Genomic DNA, 26,922 nt, shown 5'->3' with positions numbered 1-26,922 from the left:
TGAATTTGAAAAGGAAGATGGAGATCAGATGCATTCAATATAGAAAGGACTACTGTATATATGTCTTCTTTTTTCGTAAACCTAATGGTGACCACATATATAAAAAAATAGTGAGAGGCATAGTTTAAAAAAAAAAAGAAAGAAAATAGAGGCAATGGTAATGGAATACCACCAAACAAAAACAACATACAAAAACACAAAGGAAAAGAACCAATGGAGACACAGAGCTACCAGAAAACAAAAGATAAAATGGCTATAGGAACTCTTCATGCATTAATAATTGCCCTAAATATAAATGGACTGAATTCACCAATAAAGAGGCACAGAGTAGCAGCTTGGGTCAAAGTAAAACCCAATTATATGCTGCCTTCAGGAGACACATTTCAGCTGCAAAGACAAAGTTAGACTCAAGAGTGAAAGGGTAGAAAATTATTCTCCAAGCAAATAACATCCACAGAAAAGCAGGTATAGCCATTCTTTTACATATACATATATGTCTATGTCACACGAAATTCAAGAACCTAGATGAAATGGGTGAGTTCCTAAAATATGTATCAACTTCCTAGACTGAATCTTAAAGAACTGAAAAATCTAAATAAACCGTTCAATAGTAAGGAAATTGAAACAACCATCAGAAACCTCTCAAAAAATAAAGTACAGGACCAGATAACTTCACTAGTGAATTCTACCAAACACAGAAAGATATGATACCTATCTTTCTCAAACTCTTACAAAAAATTGAAGAGGAAATACTTCTAATATATAGATAGTATTTTATGAGGTTAACATAACCCTCATACCAAAGCCTGGCAAGGACAACACACAAACACAAAAAGAAAACTACAGACCAGTATCTCTGATGAATAAAGATGTAAAATCCTAACGAAAATACTAGCAAATCAAATATAATAATATATGAAAAAATAATAAAAGGCAAAATATTTATATACTTGGAAGAGAAACCAGAGCATAATAAACTATCAAACAAAAGAGAAACTGACTCTCAAATACAGAGAACAGACTAACAGCTGTCAGAGAGGAGGTGGATTGGAGGCCTGGGTGGAAAAGGTGAAAGGATTAAGGAAAGGGAGGAAAAAAATCACAGACACAGATAACAGTATGGTGATTTCAAGAGGGGAAGATGGTGGAGGGATGTAGAAGAAAATAAAGGGGGAATAAATGGTGATAGAAGGAGACCTGACTTGAGGTGGTGAACACACAATACATTATGCAGATGCTGCATTACAGAATTGTACACCTGGAACCTATATAATTTTATTAATCAATGTCAGCCCAATAAATCCAATGAAATAATAAATCAAATAGGATTCATTTCAGGGGCACAACATATACAAATTGATTAATGTAACACAACACAATAATAAAATAAAGAGTGAAAATTACAGGATAGAATCCAGAGATGCAGAGAAAGCATTTGATAAAATTCAACATCCATTTATGATTAAAACACTCAATAAAATAGATATAGAAGGAAAGTACCTCAACATAGTAAAGGCCATTTATGACAATCAGCTAATATACTCAATGGTGAAAAATAGAAAGTTTTTCCTCTAAAATCAGGAACAAGACAAGGCTACCCACTCTCTCCACTCTTATTCAACATAGTTCTGGAAGTCCTAGCCAGAGTAATCAGGCAAGTCAGAGAAATAAAATCACCCAAATTGAAAGGGAAGGAGTAAAAGTGTCACTGTTTGCAGATGGCATGATTCTGTATATAGAAAACCCTAAAGACTACCAAAAAACTATTAGAAAAAAAGAAACAATTACAGTCAAGTTGCTGCATACGAAATCAATTTACAAAATCCACTGCTGTCCCATATTCTAACGATAAAACTTCAGAAAAAGAAATGAAAACAAAATTACTTTTGCAATTGCAACCAACAGAATAAAATACTAAAATATCTAGGAATAAACTTAGCAAAGGATATAAAAGACCTATATATTGAAAACTACAAAGTATTATTAAAAGAATTTGAAAAAGGCACAATGAAATGGAAAGATATTCTGTGTTCATGGGTTGGAAGAATCAACATAGTTAAAATGGCCATATTACCCAAAGCAATATACAGATTTAATGCAATCCCCATCAAAATCCCAATGTCATTTTTCAAAGAAATAGGACAAAAAATCAGACAGACTGAGCAATAAAACAGAATCGAGACCCCAGAAATAAAACCACATATTTATGGACAAATCATCTTTGGCAAAGGAGCCAAAAACACACGTTGGAGAAAAGAAAGCCTCTTCAACAAATGGTGCTGGGAAAAGTGAAAAGTCACATGCAAAAGAATGAAACTTGACTACAGTTTGTCCCCCTACACAAAAATTAATTCAAAATGGGTCAAAACTTAACTATTGGATCTGAAACAATAAACTACATAGAAGAAAACATAGGTTCTTCACTTATACCTTGGCTGTAGAGAACATTTTATGAATTTGACCCCAAAGGCAAGGGAAATAAAGACAAAAATAAATGATTGGGACTATATCAAATTAAAAAACAAAAAACAAAAAACAAAAAAACTTCTGTACAGCAAAAGAAACCTACAACAAAACCAAAAAGGCAACCAATCAAATGGGAGATGATATTTGCAAACAACAGCTCCAAAAAGGAATTAATATACAAAATATATAGAGAAGTCGAGCAACTCAACACCAAGCAAACAACAATCCAATTAAAAACTGGCCAGAGAAACTGAACAGACATTTCTCCCAAGAACACATACAAACGGTCAAAAGATACAGGAAAAGATGTTCTACTTTACTAAGTATTAGGAAAATACAAATTAAAGCTACAGTGAGATACCACCTCACACATGCTAGATTAGCTATTATCAAGACAGGTAACAACAAGTGTTGAGAGGCTGCGGAGGAAAAGGAACCCTCATACACTGCTGGTGGGAATATAAATTGGTACAGCCACAATGGAAAAAAGTATGACGGTTCTTCAAAAAATTAATAATAGTGTTAACATATGACCCCCAGCAATCCCTCCTCTAGGTATCTACCCAAAAACTTAAAAACTTCTATTCACAAAGATTTAGCCACCCCTATGTTCATTTTAGCATTATTTTCAGAGACCAAGACATGGAAACAACCAAAGTGCCCTTAGATATAGGACTGGATAAAGAAGATGTGGTACATATGCACTATAAAATACTACTCAGCCATAAGAAAAGATAAAATACTGCCATTTGCAGCAACACAGGCAGACCTTGACAATATTATGCTGAGTGAGATAGGTCAGTCAGAAAAGGCCAAGAACTATAGGATGTCACTGATATGAAGGATATAAAACTGAAACTCGTAGACACAGACAACAGTGTGATATCTACAAGAAGGAAGGGTGTGAGGTAGTAAGGGATAAAGAGGGACAAACATCTGATGACATAAGACGATTTGACTTCAAGGGGTGGACACACAATTCAATATATTGATCATGCATTATAGAAATATACACTTGAAACCTATGATCCTATTAAGCTATGTCACCTCAATAAATTTAATTTAAAAACACTAAAAGTAAGCATTAAAAAAAAAGTTTACTGAATAGAAGCCCTGAGACCTTTCCTTACGTGAGGTCCAAATTGGAAGAGTATAGTAGGTTATTTGAATAAAAACAAAAAAGGCAGCAACCCCATAAAGTCTGAATTATTGTATACATCTCTACTACTAAGTAAATTTTAAAAACAGTGGTTATCTTTTAGAGCAGGGGTCTCAAACTCGCGGCCCGCATGCGGCCCGCATGCGGCCCGCCGAACAATTTTGTGCGGCCCGCAGACTAATCCACGGGCTTACTTAATTTTATCCAAAATATTTTGAACTTCGTGGATTAGTCTGCGGGCCACACAAAATTGTTTGGCGGGCCACGAGTTTGGGACCCCTGTTTTAGAGGATAAAATCAGGGAAAACCTTAATCATATATGATGTTGATAATTTAAAAAATCGTTTTTAATCAGAAAGACTGCACTTTTCACTCGCATCATTTCTTCTCTAACCTACTGAAATAACCATTAATAGATGAATAAATTTGTTTTAACTGCTTTACTTACAGTTTTCTGGCTTGGATCCCAACTCTTCTACTGATTGCATGCTGTGAATCTCAAATCCTTCAGGGTATTCTCTTTTATTGATAGTCTTATTGTCCACATAAATGATATGTTTAACACAACTGATGTCTAATAATGCAGTCTGTTGAGTAGAAAGAAAATCCAGTTAGTCAATATGGGCCTGCAGTAAACTCAACCATGGGACATTTTCCCATCCTGTTAGGTGACAATACTATGAATTACAAGAAAATGTCATACTTACCTTAAGTTTACTTTCCAGAAGTTCAACACTGGTAATCAGATAGGCAGCCTCAGATTCATTTAACCCATGAACTACAGCTTCTCTGCCAAGTGTGGCATATAAAGTCACAACTACAGAATAAAAATTAAACACAAAAGTTAAATAATAAACATTTATTCAGTAGATTATTTAAATAAGCCTTTAATCATAGGTATACTGAGAGATGTAAAGATATGTCATAGTCACCCTCGCCGGTTGGCTCAGTGGTAGAGGGCCTGGCGTGCAGAAGTCCTGGGTTCGATTCCCGGCCAGGGCACACAGGAGAAGCGCCCATCTGCTTCTCCACCCCTCCCCCTCTCCTTCCTCTCTGTCTCTCTCTTCCCCTCCCGCAGCCAAGGCTCCACTGGAGCAAAGATGGCCCGAGCGCTGGGGATGGCTCCTCGGCCTCTGCCCCAGGCGCTAGAGTGGCTCTGGTCGCAACAGAGCGACGCCCCCGAGGGGCAGAGCGTCGCCCCCTGGTGGGCGTGCCGGGTGGATCCCGGTCGGGCGCATGCGGGAGTCTGTCCGACTGTCTCTCCCCGTTTCCAGCTTCAGAAAAATACAGGAAAAAAAAAAAAGATAAGTCATGGTCTCTGCTATATTGTCTATCAACTTTGCCTCAAATTTCCTGGTAGCGCAAAATTTTCCTCACAAAGTCTCAGGATTTTAACTTTCTAAACCTGAAGAAATCCAGAAATACAGGAAGCACCGCAACTGGTCAAAAATCAGTCAATTAAGATTGTCAAGGCCAATAGGATTTTGGCTGAAGCTTCTTTTTTTTTAAACTGGCACTTTTAATATTCTTATTTCTTTCAATTATAGTTGACATTCAATATTATTTTGTATTAGTTTCAGGTGTACAGCACAGTGATTAGACAATCATAGACTTGACAAAGCGTTCCCTCTGATATTTCCAGTGCCCACCTGGCACCGTACGCAGTTATTACAATATCACTGACTATATTCCCTATGCTGTACTTTATATTCCTGTGACTATTTTGTGACTACCACTCTGTACTTCTCAATCCCTTCACCTTTTTCACCCAGTCTTCTAAACGCCCACCCTTCTGGCAACCATCAATCTATATTCTGTATCTGAGTCTGTTTTGTTTGTTCATTTATATTGTTCTTATGATTCTACATAAGTTTAATCATATGAGAACTTGTCTTTGTCTGACTGACTTATTTCATTTAGCTAATACTCTATATAGGTCCATCCATGTTGTCGCAAATGGTAAGATTTTATTCTTTTTTATGGTCTGGCTGAATTCTCAAAGCAGGTCAGAGCTATCCCAACCAAGCATGGGTTCCCTTGTTACACATACTTTCATTGGTCATATCACTAAAGAAAGGATAAGACCATGAGAATCCTCACATTTTGAGGATCTCAAATCATAAGATAGACCATGAATCAGTTCTCACTCCTTCTAAGAAGATTTTATAGCGGCTCTTATGTCCATGCTGACTGGTGGGTGACCTCCAAGCCAAACTGAGTGGACAAGGAGGCATGCTCTTTAGGATTTAACAGACAAAGATACATAAAATAAAACCCAGATGAGTTGAAATAAGAGGAAATCTGCTGACCTTAGATAGGCTTAGAAATTCAGCTCCTGACTGGTAACCAAAGCAGCGATATGGTTAAGAACTGCTACTTTTGAGAAGCTGTTGACTGTTAAAGTTGGGTAATGTATATATAGGGGATTGTTTTTATATTATCTATTTGTTTGTTTGAAATGAAAACCTTTGATTTCTACAACACACCTATAGTGTTTTATGTCTTTCAACAAATAACTAAGTGCTTAGTCCAGAGATTGTCTGGACTATTAATTTTTAGAAATCATTTCTTGCACAATGGTTAGAGAAATATACCCAGGCACTGGCCAGTTGGCTCAGTGGTAGAGCGCCAGCCCAGCATGTGGATGTCCCGGGTTCGATTCCCAGTCAGAGTACACAGGAGAAGTGACCATCTGCTTCTCTGACTCTCCTCACCCTTCCTTTCCCATAGCTACGGCTCAGTTGGTTCAATCGCATAGACCCCGGGCTCTGAGGATGGCTCCGTGGAGCCTCATTTCAGGCACTAAAAATAGCTCAGCTGCCAAGGACGGCTCTAGATGGGCAGAGCATTGGCCCCACACGGGGATTGCTCAGTGGATCCTGGTTAGGATGCATGCAGGAGTCTGTCTCTCTGTCTCCCCTCCTCTCACTTAAAAAAAAAAAAAAGAAATATGTATACTCAATTTTACTTTTGGCCAACATATGTAATGCCAGTTCAAGCTACCACATGTTTGAACCTTGAAATAAAACAATGAACGAGAATTATCTTAAGCATTACTTTTTTGATTTTGTCGGTCACATCCTAAAAAATGCTCCCAAACCTCAAATCTTTCAAGTCCAATTCATTTCCAATTAAAAGTAAAATTCTAAATTCTATCCATTGAGCTGCCAAATCTCACACTAGCTCTTAGAAGTTATCTTTAATAGGATTTATCAGATATCTTCTAAGTACATTACATACTGTTTTACAAACATAATTTATGCAACTAAATGACTACAGAAAAAACTTGTAGATCTCAGAACAATTTCCAATGTAATCAAAACTCGTCCTCTCCCCCTTCAAAAACAGAAGGCACTTACGAGGGAAGTTGTGCTTAAAGCAGGTCTGCGCTGCAATCATCCATTCGGCCCTGGTCTCACAGAAAATGGCAATAGTGTTCTTTGGTTTTAATCCCAAAGCAGTGAGTCCGCTACCAAAATTATTCACTCTGTGGTTCACTTCAAGATAGTTCATCCATTTATAATTTCCAAGAATTAACTGTTAAAGGAGACATTCCCGAGTATTAGTATAGTACGTCTATTCAAACAAGCAATTGAAAACAATTCAAAATGTGAAACTCTAAAATTGCCCTTAAGTGAATATGCAGAAGCTATGGGTGCCTTCTGAGATTTAGTTACACAGCACCATAATGAAATGCAAGGATATTTTAAAAGATCTTAATTTGCCCTGGCCGGTTGGCTCAGCGGTAGAGCGTCGGTCTAGCGTGCGGAGGACCCGGGTTCGAATCCCGGCCAGGGCACATAGGAGAAGCGCCCATTTGCTTCTCCACCCCTCCGCCACGCCTTCCTCTCTGTCTCTCTCTTCCCCTCCCGCAGCCAAGGCTCCATTGGAGCAAAGATGGCCCGGGCGCTGGGGATGGCTCTGTGGCCTCTGCCCCAGGCGCTAGAGTGGCTCTGGTCGCAACATGGCGACACCCAGGAGGGTCGCAACATGGCGACGCCCAGGATGGGCAGAGCATCGCCCCCTGGTGGGCGTGCCGGGTGGATCCCGGTCGGGCGCATGCGGGAGTCTGTCTGACTGTCTCTCCCTGTTTCCAGCTTCAGGGAAAAAAAAAAAAAAAAAAGATCTTAATTTATGACCAAGTAAAACGTACCCGCCCCCTTTAAAAATAAAAGCACAAAAATGTTTTACCTTCTTAAAAACCTTTCCATTTGGCTGCATTTCATTTTCTTCACTTAAGATCTCCCTGGTTCCAAGGCTGTCCTTCTTCCCAAACTTGGAGACGGCATAATCAAATAGCTTATCAAGAGTGTCTGCTCCCGGGATGTCTATGACAGCTAGTGAGTCGAAGTGCGTGACAGAGCGATATGGACTTCCAGGTTTGTCTGAAGTGGGCTTAGCTTTTATTCTCTTTGCCATAGCGTTTTTCTTCTTGGCATTGGTAAGAAAATACCATGGAATAAATATAAGGGCACTGTATATTGTTATTAACAAGTGGACAGGCAGCAAAATAATGGTGGGCACATTTAGCTTAAGTTTCATAGTGGCAAGGCTTCTAAAATGGTGTTTATTTCTTGTTATTCTTTGGCTTCGGAAAGCCTTATTTTGCTGAAGAAGGCAATAATGGAAGCAGCAGTAAGAGGAGCAGTATAGCCAAGGCAGTTCAATTTTAATGATACAGAAAGAAGTTAGTAATCTTTGGAAGCCGACAATAAAGTACACCTGCAGGTGAAGACAGTGAGTAAGGCAGAGAGCAGGAAAAAAGACAAAAACAAAAACAAGAGTATTAACAAGTTGATAGCACCATTGATTTCAATACTCAGGTCTTTATTAGTTTATATAATTGATTTGGTACAGAAAGCTGAAATAACTGGTCTGAAAGACTGGCATTTCCCATTTTAATCATTATTGCCATAAACTTCAGAAGTTCATCTTTTCTAGGATTTTAGGTATACTGATAGTCTGCACATCATCCCGTAAGTTGAGGAACGCTAATACTAACTCAAATGCATGAATATGATATTTAAGTTTGACTAACCTTTGGGAAAAAACTAGGGATGACAATAAAAGAGTTTGTCTTAAATACATTTATGCAAACCAGACAGTTTTAAATCAGATTTGGTTTTGAATCCAAAAGGGAAAATGAACCCACCTTTTTAGGTTTATTTCTTAGAATAAGTAAGTTCTGAGTTCTTCATTAAGGTAAACCTCTGAGATAATGTTACTATCTCCTATCCCCAAAGTTAGAGCAATACAATCATAAAATCATTCCCTAAGTTTCCACTTTGTGCTCAAAATTGCACCAGTTGCCTGGGAGGTAGTAGTATTAAGTCTGAAGCAGTGTAAGTCCTGGCCCGTGCCTGTTGCAAGGTAACTCTTCTAAGGCAATCAGCCCACCAAATAGAGCCAATTTTTTTCAAACGCTTTTTGAGGGGAGGGGCAGCTAAACCACTTCTTCAAATAAAAATCCACAGATTGCCCTTACACAAAACTAAAATGGGATTGTTCTGGTTGAAGCAAGGACTGGAGGTATCCAGAGTCCCACCCTGAACCTCCTAGAACCTTACTCCCGAGGCGAACAATTCTCATTGGAAGTAATTCCAATGAAAAGCCCCACAGAAATACAGTGCCGTGGTGTGCAGGCAAAGCAATGAATACAATAGGAGGAGTTCTGAGGAAGTGCAAAATGACCAAGAGTAACTAGTAAAGGACCTGAGGAAATTAGACTTAAGCTGGACTTTATGTTGGGACCTAGAAATGAAGGAGAAAGAATGGATAGCATTTCTAGAACAACAGGAAGATACAGAGGTAGGAAAGAAAAGACTTTGGGACAGTAGAGAGTGCCGAGAATAAGGACAGTAGCCTGGCTGAGGCACAGAGTACTCGTCGGCTAAACAGGCTACAATAGTACAGGATCTGACGAGTCAGGCAAAGCAGCTCTGATTTGACTAGGCAGAAAACTGGCGGCCACCGCAGGTAGAAGAAGGACAGCGCCAACAGGACAGGAGCCACAGAAACAGCATCCAGCACACTATCTTTCAGGGAGCATGCCTTCAGCCGAGAAAGCTATATTGGTGTCAGTGTATTTTAAATATAAAAATTAAAATTGGCCAGACCTGTGGTGGCGCAGTGGATAAGCGTTGACCTGGAACACTGAGGTCACCAGTTCGAAACCTGGGCTTCCCTGGTCAAGGCATATACGGGAGTTGATACTTTTTAATCCTCCCCCCCCCTTCTTCTCTCTCCCTTCCTTTCTCTCTCTCTCTCTCTCTCTCTCTCTCTCTCTCTCTCTCTCTCTCTCTCTCTCCTTCAGAAGAGACACATTAAAGTGCACCCTTCTGCAACTCTAGCGGAAACAGGCAACTTCTGACCCTGGGATAGTTGTTTTTTACCACAATTTCTTAATTCTGCCTCTGTTTTTGTTCATGTCCTTCGATTGAGAGTGGTGAAATGAACAAGAAACTGTAAGTGAAAAGACCTGAATTCAGTCCCCACCTTGTTCACTAACTGGCTGTGAAGCCTTTAGAAAAGCAGTATACTCGAGCTTAAGATCAGACTAGATCAGTAGTCCTTACTTACAGGCGATGTGACAGCCCTCTTTGAGAATTGAGAACTACGAACCCAATTCACAAAAGAAGGATATGCAAAACACTATACACAATTTCAGGGGATTCACGAATTCTAGAAATGCATCCGTGAACCCCAAAGGGGGACACCAACCCTGAACTAAGAACTTCTAGCCTAGATAATTTCCTGAGGCCCTTCCAACTTCAAATGTTATGATTTAGCCTCACCTAAAAATGGACCTCTCTGTCTCTCTGACAAGTCTGCTCATTTATTTCTTCAAGATAAGGTATGTCAAGGGTCTATCACAGTGTCTGCTCCTCAATATGCAAGATCCCCTCTAACAATCTTCTCTTCTATCAGACAGTTCCTAACTATTCAAACCCACAAATCTTTGCTAAGTTCCTGCATCACTTGAAATGTCTACCACTCATCTGATCCTGGATTATACCATCATTTCCAAACAGCTAAGCACCCAAGCATAGAGCACAGACCAGCAGCACCTCTCTCTTATACCAAGTATTATATAACACGCCTGTATAAACTTTAAAAGGATAGTTACAGATGATAACCTACACACGTAATTTTAAAAATCCCTTACTGATATTATAAAGGAGTATCAAAAATGACTAATTACAAATGAAATATTTATTTCAAAATATAAACTCTCAAAAAAAATACTACAAAGTAAAAGTTTGCAATTGATGACATGCCTCTAAAAAGTGAGCAGCACTTCTTCATTTGAGAAATTGTCAGACTTGGGGCTGAAGATATATAAACAAGTAGAAGACAGCTTTTGAAGGGCTTTATAATCTAGTTGGATTTAAACTATACTGTATGTTTTTGGTCATTCATGTCGCTATATACACTTAAATGTTTTATACATGTTTGCCTTAAGCCTCGGAGGTAGGGAAATGTCTTCTACTTAATCTTCATAGTATAGAGACACATACATGCACACACACACACACAGTAGGCAAGGCTCAAAGAACATTCAGGTGAAGAGAGATCAGACAGATCATTTAGTCCAGAGGTTTTCAAATTCTTTCTGGTGGTGGTGCAGGTCATGCAATTGATTACATTTTTATTATAAACATGAAAATACAAGTATAGATAAAAACAAAAAGCAGAGCTGCTTTGGTGGGGGAGACTGTGACAGCCCCTGAAGGGACTCCTTGGAATCTCTAGTTCAGCTGATTATTTTAACCACTGATATTGCCTGATCCCCTATTCCACAGAGAAGCAAATAAGGGACAGTGTAAATCGTAACTGAGGCCCATCCCCGAGTCTTGTGCTATTTCAAGCTCACCAGTCAGCCTCTGCCCAGATATGCCTATCATCTTAAAATCCTTCCTTGTTAAAAGTTCTCCAGGGTTATACTCACGTGTATTGATCAATTCCTTTAAAATTAAGATTTGGAGGCCCTGACTAGTTGGCTCAGTGGTACAGTCGGACCGGCATGTGGATGTGCTGGATTTGATTCCCGGTCTGGGCACACAGGAGAAGCAATCATCTGCTTCTCCACCCTTCTCCTTCTCTCTCTCTTCTCTCTCTTTCCCTTCCTCAGCCATGGCTCTATTGGTTCAAGTGCATCATCCCTGAGCACTGAGGATGGCTCAGTGGAGCTGCTGCCTCAGGCACTAAAAATATGTAGCTCAGTTGTGAGCATAGCCCCAGATGGGGGGCTGCCGGGTAGACCCCAGTCAGGGTGCATGTGGGAGTCTATCTCCTCTCCCCTCACTTGGAAAAAGAATGAATGAATGGATGGATGGATGGATGGATGGATGGATGGATGGATAAATGAATGAATGAATGAAATGGACACTTATTTTGAATAAGTTCTGAGCCCTTAACACAAAGATGAGTAAAACATGGCCTTCATTATTTGTATGCATATATATGTGTACATAATATAGGAAGGGGCAGGGGCATCAGTTCACAATGTATAAGATGGAATGTGATAAATCCTGTAAGAGAAACAAGAATAAATTGCTAAAGATATTCAAAAGGGAGGGACTGCGTCCAGTTTAGGGAGGAAAGAAAGATAAGGGAGAGGGTAGAACTATCCAGAGAGGCTTCACAAAGAAACAGCATTTGAGGTGGCTGTGAAGGGTGCCTATGCTTTCAAAAGGAGAAGGCAGAGACCGGGAAACAAAGTCCTATCAGAGGTCACAAATGGATGAGCAGGCAAATGTGGCAGAACATTGCAGGACCTGTAGGGAGAAGCAGCGGTAGTGTAGCAGATGCTTTAATGCTCTCTGTGTAAAGTGCTGCTCCAGTCTTATGATCCAAAGCAAGGGGGAAATTGAATTACTTCAGAGTCAACTTTACTAGATTACAACTATACTCTTAGAGACACATGCATATGACAACTTGTTGACTCAAGATCAAACTTCCTGCTATTGTATTAAGGGAAAATGAATTGTTCCTCCTGGGTGGGAAATGAACTGGGGTTTTTACCCTCAGAACCTCTGGGGTCTACTCTCAGTATCAGCTATTAAGTGTGACTTTGAACAAGTTGTATGACCTCTCACTGAAAAGCTCTGTATCAGCGGCACCATACGTAAAGCAGGAATACCACTTGTAGTAGCTCCTTCATTTTAACCAGCTTAAATTCCATGGGCAAAAATAATCAGTCCCTGGAATATACTCTCAACACTCTTGCCTCTCTCTCACTTTGTTGTGCTTACTTGGCTAACCCAGCACTTGGTTAAGCCCAGTTCTCCAATCGGCACCTGTGTCCACAACTGAATTTGGCTGAAGAAAAATCTGACTGTGCTAAATGTCTCCGTTTAAGTCTGTGATTGTTTCAAGTGGGTCATAAGGCACTGCACTGGTCCATGCACACTGGGCCACTCTCCAGAGTTTCAGGCCTTCTTCTCTCTCCTCAAACCACCAATACTTCCCCCCCCCTCCATCCTCATTCTCAGCTGCCAATCTGGCTTACCATTTTGATGAGAAAACTGAAAAAAGTTTTAAGAGAACTTATACAGACTTCCACCACCCATTATGCCTTCTACCCACCTACATACTAGCATATGCTGGTCACATGCACTTTGCACTCATGAGACAACAAATGAACTGGTAATGTTCCCAGGTAAGTCCAACCCCTTCGACCTCATGCATGGTGCCTTGTCTATACAATAAAAACTTGGAGGTGCTTCTCTACAGATTCCTCCCTGGCTCCCTGTCTCATTAATTTTCCTTGCTCTGATGAATTGTTCCCATCAGCATTATAATGCACTATTATTTCTTTCATCTTAAAAACCATTCCCTAGCCCTGGCTGGTTGGCTCAGTGGTAGAGTGCTGGCCTGACGTGTTGATGTTCTGGATTCGATTCCTGGTCAGGACACACAGGAAAAATGACCATCTGCTTCTCCACCCCTCCTCCTCCTCCTCTCTCTCCCCACCCCCCTCCCGCAGCCATGGCTTCATTGGTTTAAGTGTATCGGCCCTGGGTGCTGAGGATGGTTCTGTGGAACCCCCACCTCAGGCACTAAAATAGCTCAGTTGTGAGTATGGTCCTAGATGAGCAGAGCATCAGCCCCAGATGGGGGTTGCCAGATGGATCCTAACCTGGATGCATGCAGGAGTCTGTCACTCTATCTCCCCTACTCTCACTTGGAAAAGAAAACAAAACATCTCCTAAGAGCTGAAGAAGACCAAAATGGGAAGAAGCAAGCTGATATATCCTGACAGGGAGTTGTTGGTGAACCACTGAATTTTGTAAGAAGGTAGTAACATCACCAAATATGTTTTATAAAGATCAGTCTGAGAGCAAAACAATAAAAACAAAAAACCCAACACCAAAATAAAAACGAAAAATGCCACCATTCCTTCTCTTGTACCTTCATCTCTAGCTACAGCCCCATTTCTTCTCTTTAGGACTACTCAAAAGATGTCTATGACGTTTCCCAGTTCTCTCCTAATTTCTCTCGAACCCACTACACTCAAGCTTTTGTCACCTGCCTCTCCACAAAATTGCCAAAATCAAAATCACCAATGATGACCATGCTATTAGATCCCAAGGTCAATTAAAGCTCAGTCCTCATTTCCCCTGACCCACCAGCATACTTTAACACTGTTGACCCCTCTTTTCCAGCTTGAAACTTCTTCACTTAGCTTCCAAGAAACCAGGTTTTCTTCCTCCTTCTCTGGCCATTCCTTCTCAATTTCCTTTACTGCTTCTGCCTCAATTCCTTTACCTCTAAAGGCTATAGTGTTGAGGTCTTGAGCCTCTTCTCTTCGTTACCTACAATCACTCCCATGGTGCTCCCATTGAGTCTCACAGCTAGTTTTAAGTAGCACATATATGGTGATGGCTTCCTAATTTCTCTCCCTAGCCTGGAGGTCTCCCTTAAGCACCAGATTTGTATATCCAACTGTTTCTCCAACAGATCCATTCAGATAATCAGTTAAGTACCGCAAAATTACTATCTTCAAAACTGAGTCACTGATCATCCTTCACAAACATTTTCTACCCAGTCTTGCCCATTTCTGTAAATTAGTCATTTTAATCAAAAATCTTAGGTTCACTCTTTCACTCCCCTCTCTCATAAATCCCATACCTAGTTCATCAGCAAATCCTACTGGCAGCTCTACTTACAAACCAGATACCAAATTTGATATCTCACCACCTCCACTGCCACTATCCTGGCTCAAGCCACTACCATCACGATCATCTCTTACCTGGATAAATGCAATATCTAACTTGATCTCCCTGCTCCTATCTTTATAATAAACTCTAAACTCAGCAGCCAGGGTGTTTCAGTTAAAATGTAAGTTGGAGTATGCCATTCCTCTGCTTAAAACTTTTCAAAGAATGCTCATTTGACTCACTCAAGAAGAAAAACTAGTCTTTACTATGAACTATGACACTACAGAACTTTCCCCTAGCTCTGAAGTGTCTGACTTCAACTCCTCCTGTACTTTCCCCTGGTTCATCCTGCTATAATCACTTTTTCCTAGCTGCTTCTGGAACATACCAAGCATGATCCTGCCTCAGGGTTCTGTACATGCTGTTCTTTCTACCTGGAACGTTCCTCCAAAATACCTATACAGCTTATGGTTTTCACCTCCTTTCTGCCTTTACTCAAATATCACCTTCTCAGTGAGGCCTTTTGCAGCCACTCCCTCTAAAATTGCACCCTGACATTCCAACCATTTCCTCACTTTATTTTTTTCCTTAGCACTTATATGCTTTATTTCTCATGCTCACTATCAATGATCCCATTAGAACAAAAGCTCGAGGCAGAGTTCATTGTTTGCTGCTGAATATTCAGCAACTATAACAGTATATCCATGTGTTAGCTGTTCAATAAATCTGTAGACTAAAATAAGAACAGCCCTGGCCAGACAGCTTGGTTGGTTAGAGCATCATCCCGAAGCACAGAGGTTGCTGGTTCGATCCCTGGTCAGGGCACATACAGGAACAGATTGATGTTCCTGTCTGTCTGTCTGTCTGTCTCTTTCTCTCCCTGCCCCTCCTTCTCTCGTAAAATCAATCACTATTTTAAAAAAAAGAAATAAGAACATATATAAAATTGTTCTGAAATTATAAAGTAAGAATGTATGCAAGACAATACCCTAAAACATAATCAACCTTCCTTATCTTAAAAAAAAAAAAAGTTGGCCCTGGCTCACTGGCTCAGCAGTAGAGCATCGGCCTGGTGTGTGGATGTCCCAGGTTCGATTCCAGGTCAGGGCACACAGGAGTAACAACCATCTGCTTCTTCACCCTTCCCCCTTCTCTCTCTCTCTCTCTTTTCTCTTCTATTCTCTCTTTCTCTCTCTCTCTCCCCCCGCCTCCCGCAGCCATGGCTCTGTTGGAGTAAGTTCGCCCCAGGTGCTGAGGACGATTCCATGGCCTCCACTTCAGGCACTAAAATAGCTCAGTTGCCGAGCAACAGAGTAACGGCCCAAGATGGGCAGAGCATTGCCCCATAGGGGGCCTGCCGAGTGGATCCCAGTTGGGGATCATGTGTAAGTCTGTCTCCCTGTATTCCCACTTCTCACTTAGGAAAAAAAAGTCATTTCTCCATGCCAACACTCTAGGAAATAGTATAATTAGAAAATAATATAGTCTTAAAATCCCTGGTACTTAAAGTAAATATGAACATATTTTTAGTTGCTTAATAAAAAATGTTAAAATGAAACTGTTTCACAGAGGGAAAAGATTGGTATTATAAAAGCTTGAGTGCTATACAGTTTGCAATACGTGCTTTTTAATGGATGTCTTTCACAACGGTATGTTGTTCTTCCATGTATGAAGTGTAACACTACTGTGCTATCATTGATAGGACATGAACACTGAGTTGTGCTTCCTTGGAATGAAGTAATGCATATATTTCTACAGCAACTGAAAAAGGGCAGGACGTTATCTTCAGTCATGGAGTAGATGATTGTTTGTGTTGATGTTTCCCATCCCATAAAGAAAGCATATTAATAACCAGTTACTAAGCATCTACTATGCACTAGGCACTGTGCTTAATCCTTTAGATCTGTTCATTCATTTAGTTCTTCAGGAAATCCCTTTAAGGTATTATCCTCATTATACTACTGATGTAACAGTCTCAGAAAGATATAATTTGCCCAAGGTAACATAGCTATGTCGGGATTTTTGACCCAGGTCTATCTGATTTTAAAGTCCACACTTTCAGCCACATTGTCTGTGACCCTGATCATACTGTATAATCGAAATTGGTGAGTGACACTCTCTGTCTATAAAGAAATCATGGCAACAATTTTGAGCACTAGTCTGCCCTCCATACTAATGTATTTTTTAATAGGAATAAAAGTCATTTCAATGTCTAGTAAAGTCCTTGAAGTTTTAGTGAAAAACCTGATGCAATTTTATTTTTGTTTGTTTGTTTTGAGGCCAAGTTTAATGATAACTATTTCATTCCAGTTACTTCAAATGCTATGACATAATTAGGCTAAACACAAAAAGCATTAGTGATACATTAAGCTCTAGTATACAAAAGAAAGATATGCTGCATATTGATTAAAGTCTGAATTTAAAAGAAGAAATCATCCCAGAAGCATGTGACAGACATATGATCAATTTAAGAATGAAAGAGAAAAACTAATAAACTAAATTCATATAAGGCCAAGACAATTTTTTCAGAAATTTAAGAAAATGGACTGAACCAAACAAGGATCCATGCATCCACCAAGTTGAAACACACAGTAAGGACAAATTAATCTGTCCTTGACATAAAACTTTATAAAAATGTAAAAATATATAAAAATTTGAAAATCATGATTAACTATGAAAGTACTACTTTAAGAAATCACATTTTCAAGTCACATATTTAAAAGTAATTTAAGTAACAAAGAGATAATTTGCCTTCTGAAAAGGATTAGCTATATCTAGTAAATAATAAGTCAGAAAATAATTATAAAAGTTTCAAGAGATTAAACAGATAACCAAACCTGTTGCACTTTAAAAGACCTTATTTCTACATAGATGTTACACCACCAAGGACTTTTGTAAAGGGTGGAGTGCTTTTTTAAAAATCCTATTTTCTTTCACACATTATTAAAAAGTTTCAAATGATTTTAAAACATACGGTAGAAAGCTCAAATACTATGTTTTTTAAAAAAGAGTGGCTACATTTGGTTACTAAATATCAAACTTTACAGGAGCTGTATTACAGTGTAATTAATTTTACATTAATTAATAAAACTTATAACTTAATATTTTAAGAAAACAAAAGGCATTAAGTATAGCTAGAAGAATTTTTACTATCAGTCTACAAGACTGATCATGTGAAATACACTGCAGTCTGCCCCTTGTAAGTCTCATCTGACTCAGATTGGAAGACCAATCTAATCAATACGAAATAGCTTGGACAATCAAACTTTTAACCTGTTATTACAATAAATAAATTTGAAAATTATAGTAAATACATTTATTTATTGTGATAATAAATTATAATAAAGACACCTGGAAACTGAAAAACAAAGCCCAACCTAGGGTGAATAATATAGATGTCCTATACCAACACATTGCACCTGTGCCTAGTTATTTTTGACTAGCAGTATCTCACAACTATAACTGATCTTTGGGTGCTTCTTAAGATTAACCACACCCATTGACTTTATCACCTGCAGAGGTATTAACTGCTGGAGTCGCCATCCTGCCAGTCGTTTCCCAGCTTTTCCCAGCAAAGAAAGCACTTCAGCTGCCATGTTGAAGATGATCTTTCCAGAACAAGTTCCCTCCCATGCCTTTAAGGACATCCCCAGTGTGCATCAGATAATAGTTTTTTCTAGGTCACTGAATGGTATAATTGGGATCCTATCTGTAAGTGTTGAAATGAGGAGATCTAGGAGACAGTGTTGCTGCCTATACACTTCACATACACTGTGTGTACCTATTTCCTCATTTCAGTAATCACAACACGATTTGTAAATACGCAACTCTCTAAAGGCAGGAGTTAACTATATGTAATTTAATCTAAAGCTTATACTTAAGGAATTTGAGGATAGATCATGATAGAAGTGGTACCTACTGACAAAGTTTGATGTTACAATCCAACTTTATTAGATATCATGAAAGGGAGAAAACTAAATTTGGGGAGTTATATGTTTGGAGAGAAATATAAAAAGTTTTGTGCTATAGACAGGGAACCAATAGTACAGTGATGATTTCAATGTTCAGCAGCTGCAAAAAAAAGTGCAACAGGCTCCTGCAGACAAAATCTTGCTGCTAAATTAAGACAGACTATCACATCATGATGCAGACTCTAAAACTGTCTGTCAACTCTTCAATTTATCAGGTATTTTTCTCTATGAGAACACAGTTGTGATTTTAACATAAGCTAACCAAAAATAATTGAGTTACAGAACTTAACTTTAAAATTAACTCACTGTTATAATAAATGTGTTTTGTCCCAGTGATGAATAATATGGTAGGGTAGTCCCCCTTATCTGCGGTTTCGCCTTCTGCAGTTTCAGTTACCCACGGTCAACTGTGGTCTGAAAATATTAAATGGAAAATTCTAGAAATAAACAATTCATAAGTTTTTCATTTGTACCATTCTGAGTAGCATAATGAAATCTCCCACCTTCTCGCTCCATGCTTCCCAGGATGTGAATCATTCCTTTGTTCATCGTATTCAAGCTGCATATGTTCCCACCCCTAGTTAGTCACCTAGTAGCCACCTCAGTTATCAGAACAATCTCAGTCTCACAGTGTCTGTGTTGGAGTCACACTTATTTTATTATTATAACTGTTCTGTTTTATTCTTATTGTTGTGAATCTCTTACTGTGTCTAACTGATAAACTTTATCATTGGTATGCATGTATACAGAAAATCAAATGTCCGTCTCTACAGGGTCCGGTACTCTCTGCAAGTTTCACACGACCCCTGCAGGACTGGGAATGTATCCCCACAGATAAGGAGGGACTACTCCACAGACTATACTATCTCCTGCCATCTTATCATTTTATCTAATTATTATAATACAGTAATTCAACTGTGGGCTGCCAATCATGAGTGCATTTTTTTTTTAATCTGTCACTAGTAGTGACACTTCCCACAGTAATTATCTTTGCGTTGCAGGAAGAATTTATGCAACTATACCTTTTTGCCACATGACCTATCCCTTATATTTGCTAGAGGAGGAACCAGTTTAATAGCTGAGCTCCTTGTCAATGGTTCCCAGTCTTTCATACTGTTAAAAATCATACAACCAGGTATTCTTAAACCGTTTCTTACAAAATGACCTAATAAGTCACTAATAAGTCAGCTACCTGGCCAACATAATATAAAATTAAATCATGGTTTAAAAAAAACAAAAAACAAAAAAAAGCTCACTCTGCTTTTCAGTATTAACCCTTGGAATAGTGAACTTTTTCATTTTTTTTAAATGAAATTAGTTATAGTTACAGTTTTATTAACTTAAAATCATGTTTGATAACCAATTTATGGAAAGAAGAACATACATTTGCATTTTTTAAATGCTGCCTTACACATTTTTAAAATAAATCGATCCTACTCTGGATGGTCAGGAGGCATGAGGTTATACATGAACGTTCCTTCTACGCCAAGGGTTAAATACACCTTGTAGATAAGACTAATAAGAAGACTCGAAGGCTGATAAATGTGTTGAAGATAATAATCTTATGGCCATGCAATTAACCCTCAAATATCAGCACTAATAAAAAGAGAAGAACACAGATATTTCAAAGGCAGAAGATAAGTCAAAATATATTATTTTGTACTTTTATTCTTAACATTTCATTAGGGGTGTGCCTAATGTTTCAGAAACGAAAGAATTCTGTTTTTAAATTTATTGGAATGAGAGCATTTTTAGCTGAAGAAGAAAGCCACGTGAAGCCGAATATAAGTAGTGATGGAAAAGGGCTCCCAGAGTTAGTATCTACAGGTTACTGATGGGGAGGTGACTTTCCATTGTCTTCTCTCTCTTCACTTTCATTTGTTTACTTGGCCTAGGTATGCTTCACTAAATTTAAGTTAGACAAGAGAGATAAAAGAATTACAATATTTTTCCCTCCATAAGACGCACTCCCCCTCCTAAAAAAAGTGGATGGGGAAATGCCCCTGCATCTTATGGAGCGAAAAATCCAGTATTTTATTAAATATTTTAACACACCATTTGGTTCAGAATATCTTTTTTCTTATTTTCCTCCTTAAAACCCTAGGTGTGTCTTATGGTCAAGTGCATCTTATGGAGCAAAAACTACAGTAGGCATTTCTATTCTGAAGTATATTTGGGGATAGCAAAGGCAAAGCTATGCTAATGGAGTTTCTCAAGTGTTACAGATACAGATACTCCACAGTGGCTTTTAAGTCCTGTAAACATTGATCAACTGATCAGATATTCCTGATAATACTTCTGCTAAATCTTACTCCTCACCTTTGTAGTTTTTTTTATACATCCCGATGGGCTGCAGGCCAACCACTATAAATGTATGTGTGTGTGTGTGTGTGTGTGTGTGTGTGTGTGTGTGTGTGTGTGTGTGTAGAGGAGGGCACATAGAAAGAAAGAGAGAAAGAGAGCAAGCACAAGGAAGTAAGCAGAATCTCTGTGGGTAAATAACTTTGGAAGCCTGAATACTATGGCCTTCATAAAGACACCATCGTCCCTTTCCCAAAGGAAAGGCTAACCTTATTGATACTATGCCCCTCTGTCAATCATGGGGTAGCATGCTGCCTAAGTAGCTGAATTCAGAAGCAGCTAATTCTGGCCTGCTGATAAAAATATTTGGACATGTTTAAGATTTTTCTGGACCTGGCCGGTTGGCTCAGTGGTAAAACATAAAAGTCCAATGTGTGGATGTCCTGGGTTCAATTCCTGGTCAGGACGCACAGGAGAAGTGACCATCTGCTTCTCCACTCCTCCTTCCCCTTCTCTCACTCTTTCTTCCCCTCTCACAATGACTCCACTGGTTAGAGCACAGGGCATTGAGGATGGCTCTGTGGAGCCTCTGCCTTGGACGTCTGCCTCGGGCGCTAAGAATAGATCGGTGGTGAGCATGGCCCCAATGGGCAGAGCATCAGCCCCAGGCAAGAGTTTCCTGGTGGATCTGGGTCAGGGCTCAAGTGGGAGTCTCTCTCTCTCTCTCCCTTCCTCTCACTTGGGAAAAAGAGAGGAAAAAAATAAAAAAATAAAGATTTTTCTAATGCAGGCTAATCACTAGACTTTAACACTCAGGGATACAAGAACATTAAGTCTTTCAAATTTCTTTACTTAGAATTCAGGATTAGTTATGAGCACATATAAACTACTATTATAATGAAAGAAATTCTCAGAAGACCAGACATATGAGAGAAGGCAGCAATGTATACAGTTTGGGTCCCGGTTCAGTAGCTTGCTGAGCTTTAAGACCTGAAACAAATTAAATGACTCCTAGTCTGTTTCCTCATCTGTAAAATGAGAAAGTTGGATTAAGATTTTAAGATATCACAGACCAGTAAAAAAAATTACAAAGAAAGGAGGATGGTGAGGGGAATAACATAGCTATCAAGTTTATGCCAGGTATGAGCATTTAAAAACAAAAAACCGGCCCTGGCCGGTTTGGCTCAGTGGTAGAGCGTCGGCCTGGCATGCAGAAGTCCCGGGTTCGATTCCCGACCAGGGCACACAGGAGAAGAGCCCATCTGCTTCTCCACCCCTCCCCCTCTCCTTCCTCTCTGTCTCTCTCTTCCCCTCCCACAGCTGAGGCTCCATTGGAGCAAAGATGGCCTGGGCGCTGGGGATGGCTCCTTGGCCTCTGCCCCAGGCGCTAGAGTGGCTCTGGTCGCAGCAGAGCGACGCCCCGGAGGGGTAGAGCGTCGCCCCCTGTTGGGTGTGCCGGGTGGATCCCAGTCGGGTGCATGCAGGAGTCTGTCTGACTGTCTCTCCCCGTTTCTAGCTTCAGAAAAATACAAAAATAAATAAATAAAAATAAAAACAAAAAACCCAAAAAACCTACCACTTACTATCACAATCATTTCATAAAATACAGAACATGTTTAAATCCCCCAAATTAGAAGAATATGTCTTATAATAAGCAATTCTTTAAACAGAAACCAATTAGCTTTAAAACACTCATGCCTATTGTCCTATTTTCCTCACTGATCAAAAACTCAATGCTTGGGAACTACTAGACTAGGCAATTTTTAAGGTCCAAGACTCAAACACTATGAATCTAATTTTAGGTGCTCTGTTGTATTTCTCTTACTCTATATTATTCTTTAGAATAGATGCCTCCATGAAGCACAGTACTAATACTTAAATTTTTGAAGATCATAGATATATTTAAGCCTCACAAGGTGGTGACACAGTAGATAAAGCATTGGCCTGGGACACAGAAGACCCAGGTTCGAAACCCCAAGGTTGCCGTCTTGAGCGCGGGCTCACCAGCTTGAGTGCGGGATTATAGACATGACCCCATAGTCCCTGGCTTGAGCCCAAGGTCGCTGGCTTGAGCAAAGGGTCACTGGCTCTGCTGAGGTCCCCAGGTCAAGGCACATAGGAGAAACAATCAATGAACAACTAAGGTGCCACAACAGAGAACTGATGCTTCTCATCTCTCTCCTTTCCTGTCTATCTGTCCCTATCTGTCCCTCTCTCTGTCTCTGTCTCCCACTAAAAAAATTAAAATAAAAAAATAAATATATTTAAAATCAGTTCAAGAAATAGTAACCAGAATTAGTTTCAACTTATCACGGGAAAGTGTACACTACTGCAGATTTAACATCATCAATGATAATGAACCATTCACTGGACACTTACTATTAAGCCCATTTTACAAATGAGCAAATTGAGACAAAGGGATGCTAAATGCCTTGTCAAAGACACACACAACCTATAAGCCTCAGTAAATTGGAACACCAATCTGCAACTCCATTTTTGAAGTATTATTCAAAGAAAATGATTTTATTTAGATTTTAATTATCACTTCCCCTTTTATAAATGAGTGATAGTTTAAATCTTAGGAGTTGCACAGGGTAAAGACTTTTCCTATTACTTTTCCAAATACTGCCTCTTTTTCTTAACTTAAACATAAATATTGGCAAGGTTTGTCCAGTATAAAAAGAGTCAATATGCATGTTATTATGGACAGCTAATTTTCTCCAAAAGCTGATAAAATTACAAGTTTAGAATTTTTAAAGGATGAATACTTACAGATTTCCTCTTTTTCTCTTAAGAACACGTAAATCTTTTGTGATTTCAATCTGCAACAGGAGACAGTATTTATGGGTACAATAATGACATTTAAAAAGAACCCCTTTTAAAACAAACAAACTTCAAGCGCTGTTTCATATTTCCTGTGTACCTTATGTCATGATGAGCCATGTACCAAAGGAAAAGCAAGAAATTACTCAAGCGAGATGAGTGTCTAACCAGAAGTTTTGTTATTAGGATCTCTGGAAAGTATCTGAGCCTGACTCTTAATAAAAATCTATGGGAAAATGATAAGGTTAAAAAATAATTGGAGGAACTAATAGATGTTTTTCCAAAGAAGACATACAGATAGCAAAAAGGTACACAAAACATCACTAACCACCAAGAAAATGCAAATCAAAACCACAATGAGACAGCACCTCACACTTGTTATAATAACTGTTGTCAAAAAGACAAAAGATATTAAATGTTGGCAAAGATCAGGAGAAACGGGAAGGGAATCGTTGTGTGCTGTTGCTGGGAATGTAAATTGGCGCAGCCACTACGAAAAAGAGTGTGAAGATTCCTCAAAATACTAAAAATAGATCCACCGAAGGATTCAGCAATCCCTCTTCTGGGTATATATCCAAAGGAAATGAAAACTGTATATTAAAAAAAAAGATATCTGCACTCCCATGCTCATTGCATCATTTTTTCACAATAACCAATATATGAGAACAAACCTAAGAGTCTGCCAACAGATGACTGGATAAAGAAAATGTGGCATAAATATACAATGGAATATTATTTAGAAATGAGAAAGAAGGAAATGCTGCCATTTGTGACAACATGGATGGACTTTCAGGGCACTATACTTACAGTGGAATGAGGCAGACAAATATTGTATGATACCACTTATATGTGGTATCTTAAAAAGCCGAAGGCACAAAAAGAGAACAGAATGGCAGTGAGCAGGCACAAGTGGTTAGGGGAAAACAAAGACACCTTTTTAAAGGGGACAAATTTGCAACTAGAAAATGGATAAGTTACGGAGATCTAATATAGCACAGTAGTTGCAGTCAACAATGCCATGTTCTGTTCATCAAAACTGTTAAGAGACTAGATCGTAAATGTCCTCAACACAAAAAAGAAATGATAGTTATCTGACATGGAAGTGTTGGCTAAAGTTATGGTGGTCATCATATTACAAGATATAAATGACACACACACAGAAAAAGATATAAATGTATCAGAGACACAGTGTGTACCTTAAACTTACACAATGTTATGTCAATTATATCTCAATAAAAATTACAAAGAAAATACAAGGAATTGTAGTCATATTCTTAAGTTTTATTTGTGCCTCTTATTCCTCCACAGTTAGGGTAGGAGCCAAGTTCAGAGACAAAGACATGGGCTGACCACAGGAAACTAGTCAGATACTCCCAACCCAAAATGCCTGCAGGCACCTACTTTCCCATCAAATTGAAAACTGAATAGTTTCCTTTAAATCAGGGGTTGTCAACCTTTTTATACCTACCACCCACTTTTGTATCTTCATTAGTAGTAAAATTTTCTAACTGCCCACCGGTTCCACAGTAACGGTGATTTATAAAGTAGGGAAGTAACTTTACTTTATAAAATTTATAAAGTAGAGTTACAGCAAGTTAAAGCATATAATAATAATTACTTACCAAGTACTTTATGCCAGATTTTCGCTAAGTTTGACAGAATAAATCTTCATAAAACTTACTATAGTTAAATCTATCTTTTTATTTGTAGTTTGGTTGCTCCACTACCACCCACCATGAAAGCTGGAACGCCTACTAGTGGGTGGTAGGGACCAGGTTGACTAACACTGCTTTAAATAATGCAAGGTCCTGCCCTGGCCGGTTGGCTCAGTGGTAGAGTGTCGGCCTGGCATGCAGAAGTCCCGGGTTCGATTCCCGGCCAGGGCACACAGGAGAAGCACCCATCTGCTTCTCCACCCCTCTCCCTCTCCCTCCTCTCTGTCTCTCTCTTCCCCGCCCGCAGCCAAGGCTCCATTGAAGCAAAGTTGGCCTGGGCACTGAGGATGGCTCTGTGGCCTCTGCCTCAGGCGCTAGAATGGTTCTGGTTGCAACAGAGCGATGCCCCAGATGGGCAGAGCATTGCCCCCTGGTGGGTGTGCTGGGTGGATCCCGGTCGGGCGCATGCAGGAGTCTGACTGCCTCCCCATTTCCAACTTCAGAAAAATACAATAAAAATAATGCAAGGTCCTTTCCAAATTTTCACTGGTCTCAGTAGAAACCTAGAGATACTTTCATCCTTTTTCAAGTAATACACAGATCAGTTTTGTGACATTCTTCGAAATATATACACCATGAAAATTTAGGTGTTGATTTACAGTTGAGAAGAAACCTATTTTGCAACATGCAGGAGAAAATGGCTTACCATTTACATACTCAGAACAGTAAAAAAGCCCTTCAATATTTTGATATTGCTTACTGACATTTCAACACCCCTTGGGTGTCCTGGGCATGATATTATGATTCTGAAGAACTAAGATATTATTTCCATTCAGTAGTACTCAGTACTACTTGCATATAATTATGAGAATAACCGTTCATTTTTTAAAAATCTAGACAGCCCATTGAAAGTTGTAAAACAAATATCCACGTAACTTAATCAGCATACCAGATTGTATTAAGACAGTTAATTTTCTCCTTTACTACCATTAGAAGCATGAAGGAAACAAATGATTTATTACCTGACCTATTACTATCTAACTGAGTGTGACTCTTGCTTTTGTTTAATAGAATTTCTCTTCAACATCGTTACTATCCACAATCTACTTTGGGGAAAGGGGGTTCTGGCAACAATATCAGTACATGTGTGAATACAAATGGTTAAGACTACATATAAACAGAAAGCATGCTATTTAATATTTTCTCTCCCAGAGGGCTAATTTTTTATATTAAAACAAAGAGGAGGTAACTTCATATGTGCTACATTTAACAACATTTCGGTTAACAACAGACCACACATACAATGGTGGTCCTATCAGATTATAATGGAGCTGAAAAATTCCTATCACCTAGTGATGTTAAAACATTGTGACATCAGTCTGACC

At 39.1% G+C, this 26,922-nt stretch overlaps 1 protein-coding gene across 12 annotated transcripts in view; it reads right to left on the bottom strand.

The window, feature by feature from the left end:
• The window catches only part of ACSL4 (acyl-CoA synthetase long chain family member 4), a 105,932-nt gene that overhangs the window by 33,513 nt on the left and 45,497 nt on the right, over nucleotides 1-26,922 (bottom strand). For 4 of the 12 annotated variants that reach the window (XM_066248675.1, XM_066248671.1, XM_066248676.1 and 1 more), the window contains exons 2-6: nucleotides 23,832-23,881; nucleotides 7,817-8,056; nucleotides 6,985-7,162; nucleotides 4,333-4,442; nucleotides 4,074-4,212 (exon numbers count right to left, since the gene is read on the bottom strand). In XM_066248675.1, the coding sequence (XP_066104772.1) occupies nucleotides 4,074-4,212; nucleotides 4,333-4,442; nucleotides 6,985-7,162; nucleotides 7,817-8,044 (655 nt within the window). In that variant the 5' untranslated portion in view covers nucleotides 8,045-8,056; nucleotides 23,832-23,881. Of the gene's footprint in view, nucleotides 1-4,073; nucleotides 4,213-4,332; nucleotides 4,443-6,984; nucleotides 7,163-7,816; nucleotides 8,348-19,064; nucleotides 19,173-23,831; nucleotides 23,882-26,922 lie in introns of all 12 variants that reach the window. The other 8 variants (XM_066248666.1, XM_066248667.1, XM_066248668.1 and 5 more) reach the window with 6 other exon arrangements.

This window comes from Saccopteryx bilineata, chromosome X, assembly GCF_036850765.1.
Source record: "Saccopteryx bilineata isolate mSacBil1 chromosome X, mSacBil1_pri_phased_curated, whole genome shotgun sequence".
Classification (NCBI taxonomy): domain Eukaryota; kingdom Metazoa; phylum Chordata; class Mammalia; order Chiroptera; family Emballonuridae; genus Saccopteryx; species Saccopteryx bilineata.
This window is presented reverse-complemented; position numbering and strand designations above follow the sequence as displayed.